The 15,969-nt window shown below is 45.2% G+C and overlaps 1 protein-coding gene across 1 annotated transcript; it reads right to left on the bottom strand.

The window, feature by feature from the left end:
* Positions 1-1,261: 1,261 nt before the first annotated feature.
* Positions 1,262-14,973, bottom strand: LOC111844373 (uncharacterized). Its single transcript, XM_072707085.1, has 12 exons — positions 14,905-14,973; positions 13,709-13,930; positions 13,430-13,609; positions 13,177-13,324; positions 12,923-13,080; positions 12,644-12,787; positions 12,363-12,414; positions 11,998-12,117; positions 11,756-11,916; positions 11,451-11,654; positions 1,640-1,799; positions 1,262-1,315 (listed from the first exon to the last, which is right to left on the bottom strand). Exons 1-12 carry the CDS (start codon positions 14,916-14,918, stop codon positions 1,262-1,264), a joined length of 1,617 nt encoding a protein of 538 aa, XP_072563186.1. The 5' UTR covers positions 14,919-14,973.
* Between the last annotated feature and the right edge of the window lie 996 nt (positions 14,974-15,969).

The raw sequence follows: 15,969 nt of genomic DNA, 5'->3' as shown, positions 1-15,969 counted from the left end.
TGAGCCTACAGTTCTCGGGTGTCACGGCTTTTAAATCCATGAGCAGGTACCCATAAGGGACTTTCATGGCGTCTTCGAAAGCTTCTAGAAAAAATTTTGAATGCCGCGGGTACATCTGACATGCCAATACACTCGTCTGTAATTTATCTCTGTGGTTTTTCAATAATACAATGTAATTGGCGTTAAGATTGATGGTCCAACTTTTCTTACCTTGGAAGAAAAGATTCTGCACCAGATATATAACACTTGGAATTCTGTGATGCGTGTACTTGGTGAAAGCTTTTTCGACCTCGTTATTGTCGCAGGCTTTTTTCTTAAGATTGTCAATGATGATTAAGTTGATTTTATTTGGAGGAAGAAGTTCGTCACAGAGACTCCGGAATTCCTTCAACAAATTTAATGTTCTTTATTTTGCACCGCAATTCATCATACATCGGTTGCCAGCCAGAATAGCACCATACATTTTCAGGCACTCTGGATAGTGTACAATCCACATTTTCCAACAGTCTTTTAATGAAATATGACTTGCCAGAGTTACTCGGGCCCGATATAATACAAGAGAATGGATGTTGAAATCTATTGTCGAACCCGTCACTAGTATCCATAAGGTAAGGTCGTGTAATCAGACTGTAGCTGTCGCTTGGTGTACACAACCTTGAAACACTTGCTGACTGCCTTATTTTTCAAAAGGAAGCCCCTTTTATCTCACACAATCTGCTGCGTGCATGTCCTGATCTCTCTAGGGGGATCACGTGAGTTACTCACATAGTCCTGGACCAATCCTGTGAGGGACGGTCAACTAGTTATGAACGGGCCCGCCTGATCAACTAGGTGTGAATGGGGCCGCCGGGTCCACTTAATGTAAATGAGGCCGCCAGCTCAACTAAGTGTAGACGGGGCTGCCGGGGAGGCTTCCCCTCTGCCCGGGCTGGAGGCCCCGCAGTGGCCATTCGCCTCTGGGACATTGGCAGAGTCCGTGGCCTATGCTTAGGCTTGTGGCGTAGACCTGTCCCTGTTGCCCTTGTCCTAAGGTTGGAGCTATGGTTGCCCATCTGGCCTATGCTTAGGGTTTGGAGCTATGGTTGTCACTGCGGCCTATGCTTAGGCCTTGGGCGGAGGCTACCCCTGTTGCCGGAGGTAGCGGGGGTGCTGGGTGCTGATGGTGGGGTGGTGGCGGGGGGGGGTGCTGATGGTGGGGTGGTGGTGACGGGGGGGTTAGGGGGGTGCTGCTGGTGGTGGGGGGCCCTCGCGAACGTTTTGCTCAGGGGCCCACACAACCCATGCTGGTGCTGGTGACGGACTTGGTCGTGCTGGACTGCGTAAAGCGCAGAAACATAAAAACAGAAACATAAAACAGATAAACATAAAATGATAATAACACAGAGCGGACTAATTCTCTATCATACAGATGTAAGGCAATCCACCTTCCTTTTAAAAAGCACTTTTATCCATTTGCTTGTATGTTTATTTGAGTGTGCAGGTAGAAGAGTGGGATGGGTAAGCCACTGCTGTAAACATCGATTATTCCCCGTTTCATTTTTTTTTCTTCTGCTTATTACTTTCAGTTATATTTTAATTTATCCATACTGCTTCCTTGTCAGCCATCGCAGTCTAATGCCTGAGTAATCTGCCACCTCACCGGGCCATCTTGGCTGTCCCCCGTCGGCGGCCGGCTCACCAGCATCTGTACCGGACACATCTTGGCCAGCTGACAGAAGAGCTTGTTCAGATCCAAGGAGTAAGTGCTGGTGACGGACTTATTCGTGCTGGACTGCGTAAAGCGCAACTGGAAGTCCAGGCTCTGGGGTAGTCGGTGGTGGTGGGGACCGTGGAGGAGGGGGGCGCCCCACGTTCAGGGGGCGACACCGAGGGTTGGGGGGGTGTAGCCTCAAATATGCTACCATCAAACAGATTTCCAATGTCAATTTCCAATGTGATGTTGGTAAGTGTGTTGACAAACAGAAAACATGCCTACCTTGAGTCACCTGCCAGCTTCTTCAGCAACTTAGTGGCCAGCACCACATTCCGCGACTGCTTCCGCTAGTGCTTGTCAGCAGGGACGGATTACCCCCAACCCCCCCCCCACCGTGCTAAATTAGGTGTGAATGGGGCCTCCTGGCCCACTAAATGTTAATGAGGCCGCCTTTTCAACTATGTGCAAATGCGGCCGACCTGGTCAAATGCATGTAAATCCGGCCGCCTTTTCAACTGTGAAAATCCGGCCGCCCGGTCAACTATGTGCGAACGGGCCCGCCTGATCAACTAGGTGTGAAAGGGGCCGGCAGGCCCACTGAATGTAAATGAGGCCGCCCGCTGTGCTTCCTTCATTAACCTTATTTATATTGGCATTATCTGTAGATAAAAAAATATGTGCATGTCTATGAAGCTGTAGAGAAGCCTTATTTTTTTTTCCCCCAGGTTTTATTTACTTACTTTTTATTTTGCATGTTCTGAAATATAGTTTATCTTTTCGTTGCCCTAGGGCAACGTTCTGCGATAAGGGGTAGATTTTAAGAGGCTTTCTTGACAGTGTGTTAGTATATTATTGCATGTACTTTTGCACATTGTAAGCACAATGTTTTTTAAATTATTTTCTAATTTAATTTTGCCTCGTTTTAACGCATTTTGGCAGAAAATGGACACAAGATTTTCCTATGGGAGTAAAACTCAGGATCAGCAAGTTAGGGATATCCCATCAGACAGTGAGATAGACTGCAGTGACAGTGAGGAGGAGTGGAATGCAGAGAAAGGTTTGAGCAGAAGTGAAAGTAGGTTTTAAAATATTGCTTCTCTGGTTGTCATTGAACTCATTTCTATAAACAAATCAAATGTGTTGATAAATTTTTAGATGTCATTCAAATGAAATAAAGGTTTGTGCAGCAGACATGGTATTGAGGGGTTAATCATATCATAATTTACTTACTAATTCTAATAATATGTCTAACATAATGTAGACATCAGATTTGGGAACTGATATTAGCCCGGTAGGACGGGGTGATCTCACCCCACCCAGTTTGGAGAAATTGGGAACTGACGGTACGCCAGCAGGTCAGGACGACCTGGCACGAGATACGAGGAAAACAGGAACCCACCATAGAACGGATACTTATTTTTGCTTATGCTTAACAAAAGAAGGAAACACGTACTTACTGATCAATTAGGAACATGTACTCACTGGCTAACTAGAGCGAATGTCAAGATGTGTTGTCGTCACGCGAAGGGAAAATTACAGAGAAGGGGGGCGACACCCCAGAAGGCCTATAAAGGGACAGCCCCGATATTTATGGATTGAGCTGCTTCCTGTACATGCTGAATGTATGTGGGATGGTTGCTCCCGGATTGCAATCTGTCAGAGAATAAACTGGTGACTTGCAACTACTCCTCGACTGTGCAGTGAATCTCTTCTCATCAACGGACCCGGCGGAGCTCAGACTCCAACAATTTGGGGGCTCGTCCGGGATGAGCAGGAGATTCTCCAGGATTCAGATAAAGTGACGGCGCCTACTAGGACACCGAAAACTGCGGGCCCGAGTGAGAGAGGTGAGCAGAGCCAGTTAGGTCGAAATCTGCATATTGGAAATTTCAAATTAAGCAGTTTGAAGTGTCCAGTGGCCCGTCTGTAAATTAGCACAAAGAGGAGGCTGCGGGTACCAGGTGTATATGGGGTTTGTGTACTGTGTCGTGTGATGTGTATGCATTGTGCTTTGGGATAGTATGCAGCAAGAGAGTGTGTGAGAAAGTAGGATTTTAAGGAACGGAGGGTTTGGAACCCTGCCGTAAAATAGGATAATAAGGAACGGAGGGTTTGGAACCCTGCCGTAGAGTAGGACCTTAAGGAGCGGAGGGTCCGAGACCCCCGCGTTGTCCTTGGTGTGGCAACCCCACTACTTGCTAACGAGCGGTAGAGAAGCTGGGTGTGATACCCGGGGAATTCAGGACCCCCGAACCCAAGATTGGCAAGAGGGAATAAGGTCCTCCTCTCTAAAACGGGTAGGAGACCCGAGAGGAATAGTCCTCAAAGTACCGGGTTGGAGTCCCTGGGTTAAAATCTCAAAAGTACCGGGTTGGAGTCCCTGGGGTAAAATCCCCAAAAGTACCAGGTTGGAATCCCGAGACTAGGAGTCTCATAGCAATTGCTGCTGATTTGTGTGGGGCCGGCACCCGCCGAGAGCATGTCTATGGCAGCAGCGGTTTTGGTGTCGGGTGGGGTTGTGGGAGGCGCCGGGGCAGCCGGGAGTCGCTTGCGCGAAGCCCGGCTCGCCGCCGCACGCCCTTGCCCCTTTCCCCACCCTCCACCGGGGCTCACCGGGGGTGTAGACACGACGCAGGGGAGGCGAGCGGGGGGTAAAAGGCTGGGTGGCCCATACCCGCGGCACGCGCGGCCCCGGTCTGCCGTTAATGATCCTTCCGCAGGTTCACCTACGGAAACCTTGTTACGACTTTTACTTCCTCTAGATAGTCAAGTTCGATCGTCTTCTCAGCGCTCGGCCAGGGCCGTCGCCGACCCCGGCAAGGCCGATCCGAGGACCTCACTAAACCATCCAATCGGTAGTAGCGACGGGCGGTGTGTACAAAGGGCAGGGACTTAATCAACGGCGAGCTTATGACCCGCGCTTACTGGGAATTCCTCGTTCATGGGAAATAATTGCAATCCCCAATCCCCAGCACGCATGGGGTTCAGCGGGTTACCCACGCCTCTCGGCGAAGGGTGCGCACACGCTGCTCCACACAGTGTGGCGCGCGTGCAGCCCAGGACATCTAAGGGCATCACAGACCTGTTATTGCTCAATCTCGTGTGGCTGAACGCCACGTGTCCCTCTAAGAAGTTGTACGGCGACCGCACCGAGTCCCGTAACTAGTTAGCATGTCGGAGTCTCGTTCGTTATCGGAATTAACCAGACAAATCGCTCCACCAACTAAGAACGGCCATGCACCACCACCCACAGAATCGAGAAAGAGCTATCAGTCTGTCAATCCTTTCCGTGTCCGGGCCGGGTGAGGTTTCCCGTGTTGAGTCAAATTAAGCCGCAGGCTCCACTCCTGGTGGTGCCCTTCCGTCAATTCCTTTAAGTTTCAGCTTTGCAACCATACTCCCCCGGGAACCCAAAGACTTTGGTTTCCCGGTCGCTGCCGGGCGGGTCATTGGAATAACGCCGCCCGATCGCCAGTCGGCATCGTTTATGGTCGGAACTACGATGGTATCTGATCGTCTTCGAACCTCCGACTTTCGTTCTTGATTAACTCTATGGAGGGCACCAGGGGCCCCTTGCATGGGGGGGGCATTTCTTCCCTCTTTGGAATAATTACCTTATAACTTCAGATATAAAAGTCACAGACACATGCCTGATACCTAAAATCAAAGTTGACCCCTTTACAATTGATTGTAGGAAGTTCAATAACGAAATGAATAACCTGTGTATAATTTATGGACATGCGAATATAACAAAAACAGCTGGAAAAATACAAAAACCTGTCTTTGTGTCTTGGATTTTTGTAAATATTTCAAAAACTACATGATGGAATAGGTCCAATTTTAAAAATCTGGTTCCCAAACTTGTTTTCTACATGTGTGCCCAATTTCATATCATTTGATGCAGCCCAACAGGTTTTACGGAGGAAAGAGCAAATGGTGCAACTGGGAGCCTTTCCTATCCAAAACCTAACCTAAACTAATCTGAAACTTATCCAAAATGGCAATAGTGTAACTAGCAGTGTTTTTTGGGGTAGCAACTTTCTTTCTAAATGCATTACCACTTATAGGTCATAAGTAACAATTTGTCACACATCATCACCACACATTTGTAGGAAAATCTATATTTTATTCACACGACTTGTGCCAAACTTATCCAAAACCTATCCAAAACCTATCCAAACTGGCCACAGTGTAACTAGCAGTGTTTTTTGGGGTAGCGTCTTTCTTTCTAAATGCATTACCACTTATGGGTCATAAGTAACATTTTGTCACACAAAATCACCACACATTTGTAGGAAAATCTATATTTTATTCACACGACTTGTGCCACACCTATCCAAAACCTATCCAAAATGGCCGCAGTGTAACTAGCAGTGTTTTGGGATAGCGTCTTTCTTTCTAAATGCATTACCACTTATGGGTCATAAGAAACATTTTGTTTCTAACCCTAACCCTGCATAACTGTGCCCAAACAAAGCCCGACAAGTGCCCCGCATAACTGTGCCCAAACAAAGCCCGACAAGTGCCCCGCATAACTTTGCCCAAACAAAGCCCGACAAGTGCCCCGCATAACTTTGCCCAAACAAAGCCGACAAGTGCCCCGCATAACTTTGCCCAAACAAAGCCGACAAGTACCGTACATAATGTTGCCCAAACAAAGCCGACAAGTACTGTACATAACTTTGCTCAAACAAGGCCGACAAGTGCCCCGCATAACTTTGCCCAAACAAAGCCCCGCGTAACTTTGCCCAAGTGAAAGCCAAAAGCGCTGCATTACTTTGCACACTTCAAAGCTTGACAAAGGCGATGCGGAACTTTTCCCAATGTACCACAATACAAGTGTTACCAAAGCAAATGTTAATTGTAATTTACTGAATCACGGAATTATAAAAATCTATAGAATAAAAGAGTAAACTGTAAATAAATGTACTTATGTTGAGCGTTGCATCCTCTCCGCGCAAAAAAGCGTCCTCCTCCATCGAATCAATGGATAAAAGCGACACTTTCTTCCCCCGAACCACTCTTCAAAATCATCTTCTGTGCCTTCTCAACAGTGAAAGTCATCCGAGCCATTTTTCTTCAGTCCAAAAAGTTGTTGTCCGAAAATAACTGGGTAAACTCACGGAGACTACGTGCGCAATGCGTAATCGAGACACTCCCACAAATACTGCACCTGCAGAAATAAGTTGCGCATTCATGTCCCCAGCGCGAAAAACAATGCCCAATCAGCACATCCCATACCATTTTGCAAACCTTAGACACACCTCTATTGGATGAAGCAAATGACACTGTAATTTGATGTTCATGTAAAAAGTTTATTATGGTGAAACATAACCATGGGCAAAGGTTCAGTGCGTAAAAAATAATGTGCTAGCAGGGAAGCAGAGCATATATCTGAAAAAATACTTGACAATGAAGGATTACAGTGATTGATTTATGTACATAAGAGATCAAGCTTTCAAACGAGGGTAACTTTGTCATTTTATTCATTGGTTTTCTTCTAAAACTCCGAAGATAAAAAACATTGCACGAATGTACAGAATGCCGACTGACATTTTTCCGCGATGAGTGAGCAAGCTATTTCAGAGCATTACAGTCATATTTATGGAAAAATGCGTGTTTTGTCTTAATACTGTGACGGTTTATGAAGTATTGGCCGTGAAAGAAATAGTTTGAAGTGCTTAGTTTTCATTTTATTAACACTTATATTTTACTTCCCGACACTCGACCCGTTTAAAGATGGCTACCATGGTCATTTTATTTTTACTTGTTACAAAAAAACCATGGCACAAAAATTGCGCAACTTTCTACAGATATTATCTGAAAGGTTTTTTGTAGTGTAACAAGCCGTTTTTGGTTGATTTGATACATTTGTTTCTTTTATTGAACGTCATTTTTTTTTGTTATTGAAAATTTGGACGTATGCGTCCGAACCACTAGGCGGCGACAATGAAAGAGTTAATGAAAACATTCTTGGCAAATGCTTTCGCTTTCGTCCGTCTTGCGCCGGTCCAAGAATTTCACCTCTAGCGGCGCAATACGAATGCCCCCGGCCGTCCCTCTTAATCATGGCCCCGGATCAGGAAACCCACGAAATAGAACCGGAGTCCTATTCCATTATTCCTAGCTGCAGCATTCAGGCGACCGGGCCTGCTTTGAACACTCTGATTTTCTCAAAGTAAACGCTTCGGACCCCGCGGGACACTCAGTTAAGAGCATCGAGGGGGCGCCGACCGGCAGGGGCCGGGACAGGTGGTTGCTCGCCTCGCGGCGGACCATCAGCCCAATCCCGAGATCCAACTACGAGCTTTTTAACTGCAGCAACTTTAATATACGCTATTGGAGCTGGAATTACCGCGGCTGCTGGCACCAGACTTGCCCTCCAATGGATCCTCGTTAAAGGATTTAAAGTGTACTCATTCTCATTACAGGGCCTCGAAAGAGTCCTGTATGGTTATTTTTCGTCACTACCTCCCCGTGTCAGGAGTGGGTAATTTGCGCGCCTGCTGCCTTCCTTGGATGTGGTAGCCGTTTCTCAGGCTCCCTCTCCGGAATCGAACCCTGATTCCCCGTTACCCGTGGTCACCATGGTAGGCACTTATAGTACCATCGAAAGTTGATAGGGCAGACATTCGAATGAGCGAATATTTTTTTTTTTATCAAAAAAAAAACAATAAATAATTACACCTGCATGTTACTAGAAAATTGTTGCTTTATCTCACATTTAAAGAGTTATTTCACATAAAAACTGCATACAAGAAAATAGTACAGTGGGGGCAGTGGGTGGTGAGGTGACCGGTGACTTCTCCAGCCTTACGGCATTACTGGTTGTGGGAAAGAAAAAAAACGTATTTAATACATTTATTTGACTCACTCTGTTTACGTGATGTCAGCCTAATTGTTGCGTTGGGAGATTTTTGGGGTATGGGTAGCCCTGCATATGCATCACAGAGAGGTGCAAAACAGCCATCAAGGAAACAATAGCCCTAGGCTGGCAAGAGCAATGCAGTCATGTGTCCCCTCATTCAGATGGTGATGTTAACCGCTTGAGTAAGTGGCCTGTGGGTCGCACTGATAGAATACTTGAGGCTTTTTTACCTTAATTGTAGACATTTTCAAACAGGAATAATTTTTCACTGCTTGCAAGATTCACCATGGATGTTTAAATATAATATCATGAATATGTATATTGAATATATATATATATATATATATATATATATATATATATATATATATATATACACTCACCTAAAGGATTATTAGGAACACCTGTTCAATTTCTCATTAATGCAATTATCGAATCAACCAATCACATGGCAGTTGCTTCAATGCATTTAGGGGTGTGGTCCTGGTCAAGACAATCTCCTGAACTCCAAACTGAATGTCAGAATGGGAAAGAAAGGTGATTTAAGCAATTTTGAGCGTGGCATGGTTGTTGGTGCCAGACGGGCCGGTCTGAGTATTTCACAATCTGCTCAGCTACTGGGATTTTCACGCACAACCATTTCTAGGGTTTACAAAGAATGGTGTGCAAAGGGAAAAACATCCAGTATGCGGCAGTCCTGTGGGCGAAAATGCCTTGTTGATGCTAGAGGTCAGAGGAGAATGGGCCGACTGATTCAAGCTGATAGAAGAGCAACTTTGACTGAAATAACCACTCGTTACAACCGAGGTATGCAGCAAAGCATTTGTGAAGCCACAACACGCACAACCTTGAGGCGGATGGGCTACAACAGCAGAAGACCCCACCGGGTACCACTCATCTCCACTACAAATAGGAAAAAGAGGCTACAATTTGCATGAGCTCACCAAAATTGGACAGTTGAAGACTGGAAAAATGTTGCCTGGTCTGATGAGTCTCGATTTCTGTTGAGACATTCAAATGGTAGAGTCAGAATTTGGCGTAAACAGAATGAGAACATGGATCCATCATGCCTTGTTACCACTGTGCAGGCTGGTGGTGTAATGGTGTGGGGGATGTTTTCTTGGCACACTTTAGGCCCCTTAGTGCCAATTGGGCATCGTTTAAATGCCACGGCCTACCTGAGCATTGTTTCTGACCATGTCCATCCCTTTATGACCACCATGTACCCATCCTCTGATGGCTACTTCCAGCAGGATAATGCACCATGTCACAAAGCTCGAATCATTTCAAATTGGTTTCTTGAACATGACAATGAGTTCACTGTACTAAAATGGCCCCCACAGTCACCAGATCTCAACCCAATAGAGCATCTTTGGGATGTGGTGGAACAGGAGCTTCGTGCCCTGGATGTGCATCCCACAAATCTCCATCAACTGCAAGATGCTATCCTATCAATATGGGCCAACATTTCTAAAGAATGCTTTCAGCACCTTGGTGAATCAATGTCACGTAGAATTAAGGCAGTTCTGAAGGCGAAAGGGGGTCAAACACCATATTAGTATGGTGTACCTAATAATCCTTTAGGTGAGTGTATATATAATGTAGTTTTAAATGTAGTGTAAATGTGATTTTGATACAAGACAGAAGTCTGGTGTATTACTGGGACAGCTAGTTTGGTAAGAATCAAAGTGTGGTGTATATATCGATCTCGGTTTATATGATTTATATGCATTTATATTTTGCCTTAGCTGTATTTATGTTTCGTTACAATCACCCTCATGTCAGCAGTGGGCAATTTGTGTGTGCATATATATATATCAATCTTGGTATATATGACTTAGGCGTTACTGTGGCCGCCTGGTCCACTGAATGGAAATGCACCCCCCCGCCTGTCAACTAGGCGTGGATTTAAATTTTTGAATTAGCTGTATATATATATATATATATCAGTCTTGGAATATATGACTTAGGCGTTACTGCACCCGCCTGGTCCACTGAATGGAAATGCACCCCCCCCTGTCAGCTAGGCGTGAATTTAAATTTTGGGTTAGCTCTGTTTATTTTTTTCGACATTATCTCCCCCTCTCCGCAGTGGGTAATTTGTATGTGGATTATACGTACCAATTTTTAAGATATTTAGATATTTGTATATTTAGATATATCTATATCGATATCGGTTTGTATGATTTATATACATTTATTTTTGACTTAGTTGTATTTTTATTTTTTGTGTACTACTACTTTATGGCCACTTGACTCATTATATTATACCCAGCTGTATATAGTGGTGCCTTTTCAGGAGCAAAGAGAAAATGTTTATGCACATCTATTAAACATAAAACAGAAACATAAAACAGATAAACATAAAATGATAATCACACAGAGCAGACTCATTCTCTACCGTGGAAGAAATGAGGTAAACTGGGGTGCAGGGTTAGCAGCAAAACACCACCCTCACCTAAGCCCATGGCTGCGTGCCACTTATGTTTTTTTCCAGACACCTCGGTCACGCTGTGATTTGGTCTGTGCACATGCACCCGTCAGCCTCTCTCTCACAGCATGGAGAGAGGGCCTCCCTGGTGGACAACACTCGACCTGGACCCATCAATGGAGGGAGGAGCCTCCTCCTATGGAGACTCCTCCATCCAGGGTCACGGGGTGGGTCCGCCGGAGCTGGTCGAATGCTGCCTGGACATCCATCTCTTCAGACGCCAGGGCAGCATCCCGTGTGGCCCCACGGGCAGAACAGCTGGGTCCTTCCTCGGCGGAGTCAGCGCTGAGATAAAAAAAATACACAAAAAAAAGTTGAAGGTTAGTGTTCAGTGGTTAGGTCTTTGGTTGTGTGTCTTGATATTGGTTGGTTTGTTGACAAACAGAAAACATGCCTACCTTGAGTCACCTGCCAGCTTCTTAAGCAGCTTACTGGCCAGCACCACATTCCGCGACTGCTTCATTCGGTAGTGCTTGTCCGCCGTCGCAGTGGAGTGAGTGAGGTAATCGGCCACCAAGGACTTCTCTTGGTCCGTCAAGTCCTTGGTGGCCGTCTCAAAGGTGCGCCGGGCCGTCTGGCTGGTGACTGGATCTAGCTTGTATCTAAAATACAAAAATACATTTATTAATATGTCTCACACAACACCTTACAACATGTATGTAGAACATATTATAGGGGGAATGAATCATGATGATTAGCTCACTTTTGGTGCAGCCGGTTGAGGTCATTGGAAGCGTTGAATACCGGCCTGCCTGCGGTGGAGACGAAGAACCTTTTCTTTCCATCCAGGTCGTCCGGCGTTGTCTGGCTCCTCTTTGAGGTCAGGAGCTGTGGCCGTACCCGGGTAAAGTAGATGTCGAACCACTGTTGGCAGAGGAAAACGGATTTAATCGCTGCTCTTGAAATAAACTATGAAATAAATCTTATCAAACTTAATTTACTTACCGTCTCCTCCTCAGAGGACAGTGCAAACGTGGCCACTTGCTGCGCCGACGTCTTATGCTCCTTCACCCCAATCACCGCATGGCCGGACCTGGACGTGCTCCTGGTCATCCACTCCTGGACCTGCACAATACAATGATGTCCCACTGATCAATAAGAGTATCGGCAAAAAGGAAAAGTGAAGACAAAAAGAATACAATACTTACGGTCATGTGCTACACCACGCCTGGTCGTTGGAGATGCTTTAGAATGACCGTGGCCTCCAGGTAGTACAGGACAAGGCAGCACTCTGTAGACTCCAGGGGGCTTTCCTTCGGATACACCTTGCCAAGGACTGCCAAGAAGTCATTCTTGGCAGCCCTCAGCACGGCCCAGCAGTCCTCTGGAGTTAGTGGGTTCTTCTCCATCAGAATGGCATGCCTATGTGGGGGGGGGAGAAGAAAATTCAATTACTGTCAATCCTAATCAATACAGTCCACATTTTAATAAAATGTGCTCACAGTGTAAAATGGCTCTGGTTCTCCATGCAGTACAGTCCAGGCGCAGTGAGAGAGATAAAAAAAAAACATTGAGTGTGTTAAACATGGTAGAGGAGATGTATAATCAAATCATGATATGGAATTTAACGGGTGTTGACAGTTGAACTTACCTCCTTTGCGTCATCTCCTTACTCACCAACTTTGCACAGCTCTGCTGTAGTGAGCCCAGGTACTCCACGAAGAACCTTGCCTCGTTCCACAAGGCAATGTCGTCACGCCGGAGGTCGGTGGTCACGGTGTGGTACTTGAGGAATCTGTCAGAGGAAGGACAGGTATGTAATTATCCATATGGATATGGATGACAATAGCGGGAGGACTGAACTTCCTTGAAGAAAGAGATACGACAATACAACACAAACCTAAAATATACTTTTCTACATGCTACCAACCTCTTCAGGCTCTTCATGTAGTTGACCTGAGTCTGCCTGGAGAGACCAGCCCCAGTCAGCTCCCGAAAGAAGAGCTTCGTCTTCTCCCTCTCTCTCACAAATTCAAGTGAAGGCTCTTTGGGGTTCACAAAAAACATGAACCTGCTGACGTTTTCCACCTGGAAAATAAAATCAGCATGACTTAATGAATATATTGCTTAGATATAAAGCTTCAAAAAAATAATAATAGAGTGAACTTTTATGGGAGACCTCACCTCCTGCTTGAAATTCTCATTCAGGAGATCCTTCTCCAAGTATATGGCGAAGCCCTTCAGGAGGGGATGGTCCAGAGAATGTTTCCGGTACAGTCCCTTCTCCTGCATCATGTGCCTGGAGGTCTGTGGCCACTGCACTTCCCGGGTACTGCCATGAGGAAAACATATTTCGTCTTAAAATTGCACATTCAATTGGCTCTCAAGCAAGAGCAAAAGCTATCAATGAAGCTGTAAAGCCGAGATACTCACTCACACTTGAAAGGTCTCGCCGCTGCTGACACTGACTGCCTCCTCCGACTGCTCAGTCGCAGAGCTCTCCGGTTGCTGCACAGTTGTACCAGCCACCACTGGAACACTGCTGGTCTGCGCCGCTACTGCTGGGGAGGGGGTGTCGGTCACCACCATGTGGCGACGCTCCAGCTCCTGGATCAGCCTTTCAAATAAGTAAATTAAAAAACTGTTTGTAAATGTCATACAGAAGAAACGACGTGAGATGTGTAAAAAAAAAAGACTGAAAAGTTTTCCCACCAACCTGCTAATAGGATTAGCATCATCCATCATGTCTCGTAGGTGCCTGTAGCTGAACACCCTGCCCCACTGCAGAACTTCAAAAACATCCTGCTTTGCCTTCTCCACTACTTCTTGGATGGCTTCTTTCGAAGACCTCTTCATGCACACCCGAGCCAGATGCACCGAGAGGGTTGCCTGTGTCTTCTTGCACAGGGGGCAGAGCAGGAAATGCCTGTTGGAAGTACTGCGGATAAAAAAAAACAAAACAATGAACAGTTATGTAACAGTAGAGGAAGTGTTACTTAAGATTAGATTTAATTCATGATTTTCAGGACCCATTCCAGTCATCATCATCAACATTGTTCATTGCTCAGTGGATAAATAACATTTGCAGATCTATTGTCATCCTGATGGGTCCCAGACTGAGAAAAGTAATTAGTAAACTACATAATCACAACTACTGAAAGATTTTTACTAATTACAGTCGAACTTCGTTACAACGTACCTCGGGGGACATTAAGAATTTGTACGTTATAACCATAGTATGTTGTAACCAGGTCCCTCAAAATGAATGGAACGGGGGCTGCATGCAAGAAGTGCGGCCGGCGTGGAATGCTTCGTGAGGATAGGTTCATACAGTTAGGCGTTGCTAAGCGACGTAGATGGCCGGCAAAAGCCGATTCTGAATTGTGCGCGCGCTCGGAAGATGAGGCTGTACGTTGTAACGATGGTCAGTTTGCCTATTTTCCTCTGAAAATCATACGTTATATCGAAGTTTACGCTGTAAAGGTGTATGTTCTAAGCGATACCGGCAAATGGAATAATGCAATACGCGAATTCGGGACATCGAAATTTGAACGTTGGATTGGTGTAAACGTTATAAACGGGGTATGTTGTAACGAGCTTCGACTGTAGTTACATTTATATCAAGCAATATAAGCCCTTATATTTTAGCAATCTGAAAGTGCTACAGAGTAAAAATAAAGAGATTAAACAGGAGAATCTATAAAATGTCTTTCTAAAAAGATGAGTTTTTGTAATTAAAAAAAGTTGCTTCGAAATATTGTTTTAGTTTTGTAGTGGATGCAATTTAAGTTTAAACAATAGTACTGTAGTCAGTTTAAGAGACTTAAGCAGTGTCAGTAAACTACATACAAAGATGAACAACACAGTTTCTACACATTCAAAAGCAATAATAAATTGATCGTAATTACTTACGCCTTGGAAGCCATTCTTCACGAGTTGTTCGACAAAAGATGAAATCTTGAGCAGAAGCTGGAGCTCTTGTCTCGCTGGAAGCAGAGGTAGAGTGACTGTACATGCGGAGGTCTCCTCTTAATATACGATTCTGACCGCCCCCCCGCCCCCTCGTAGCCCCGCCCACCGCATCCCACCCCACTCCACCCCCGGTGTCATTCTGAGGGACACTTCCACTGGAAGACAGTTTCAAACAATATAACTTTTAAAAAGGATAAGAACTGAATTTTTATTTCTAAATAAGGTGATAAATCGATAGTGCAGTTATAAAACTTCTGCACGATTTCGCCACCACACCACAAAAATATAGTAGCCTATTTAATATAATATAATCTACCCAAACAACAGATCCCTTATGTTGCTTGCTTATATACATTTAATTTCTGTCTGTCTTTGCCATTTCAAAACCATGTTGTGACTCTTGGGTGACTTTAATATAAGCTATTGGAGCTGTAATATTGTCCGTTTTACAATCTCTTGATTAATGTGGAAGATCATAATTTAACATACATAGGATGATAATAAATAATGTTTGCTTTCTTATGTGTCGGTCACGGTAAGCAACCGCAACGGCCCGCATACCATCGGAAAGCTACAGCGATTCTGAGCAATATTGGCAGTATGATCCAATTTCGATTTCGCCGTTTTTACCCTGAAATTTCTGCCTGAATTTGCCCCCCCTCCCCGCCGCCTTGCTCTAACCCACTCTCGCACTCGCTCACTATTTGGAGCGAGCCAGCCTTAAAGGGGCCAGATCGCATTACTGATGGTACCATATATTGTTCTAATCCGTACTGTTGTGACACAGACAAATTGACATACAGTGACTACTAATATTAGCAGGATAGACTCAGTGTATAATGTTCCGAATATTTTGGTGTATTGCTCGGCATTACTGGTTGTTTAATACATTTATTTTAGTCACTCTGTTTACCTGATCTCAGCCTAATTGTTGCGCTGGCAGATAGTTGGGGGATGGGTAGCCGTGCATGTGCATCGCAGAGAGGTGAAAAACAGCAACCAAGG

This window comes from Paramormyrops kingsleyae, chromosome 25 (assembly GCF_048594095.1).
Source record: "Paramormyrops kingsleyae isolate MSU_618 chromosome 25, PKINGS_0.4, whole genome shotgun sequence".
NCBI classification, from domain to species: domain Eukaryota; kingdom Metazoa; phylum Chordata; class Actinopteri; order Osteoglossiformes; family Mormyridae; genus Paramormyrops; species Paramormyrops kingsleyae.
This window is presented reverse-complemented; position numbering and strand designations above follow the sequence as displayed.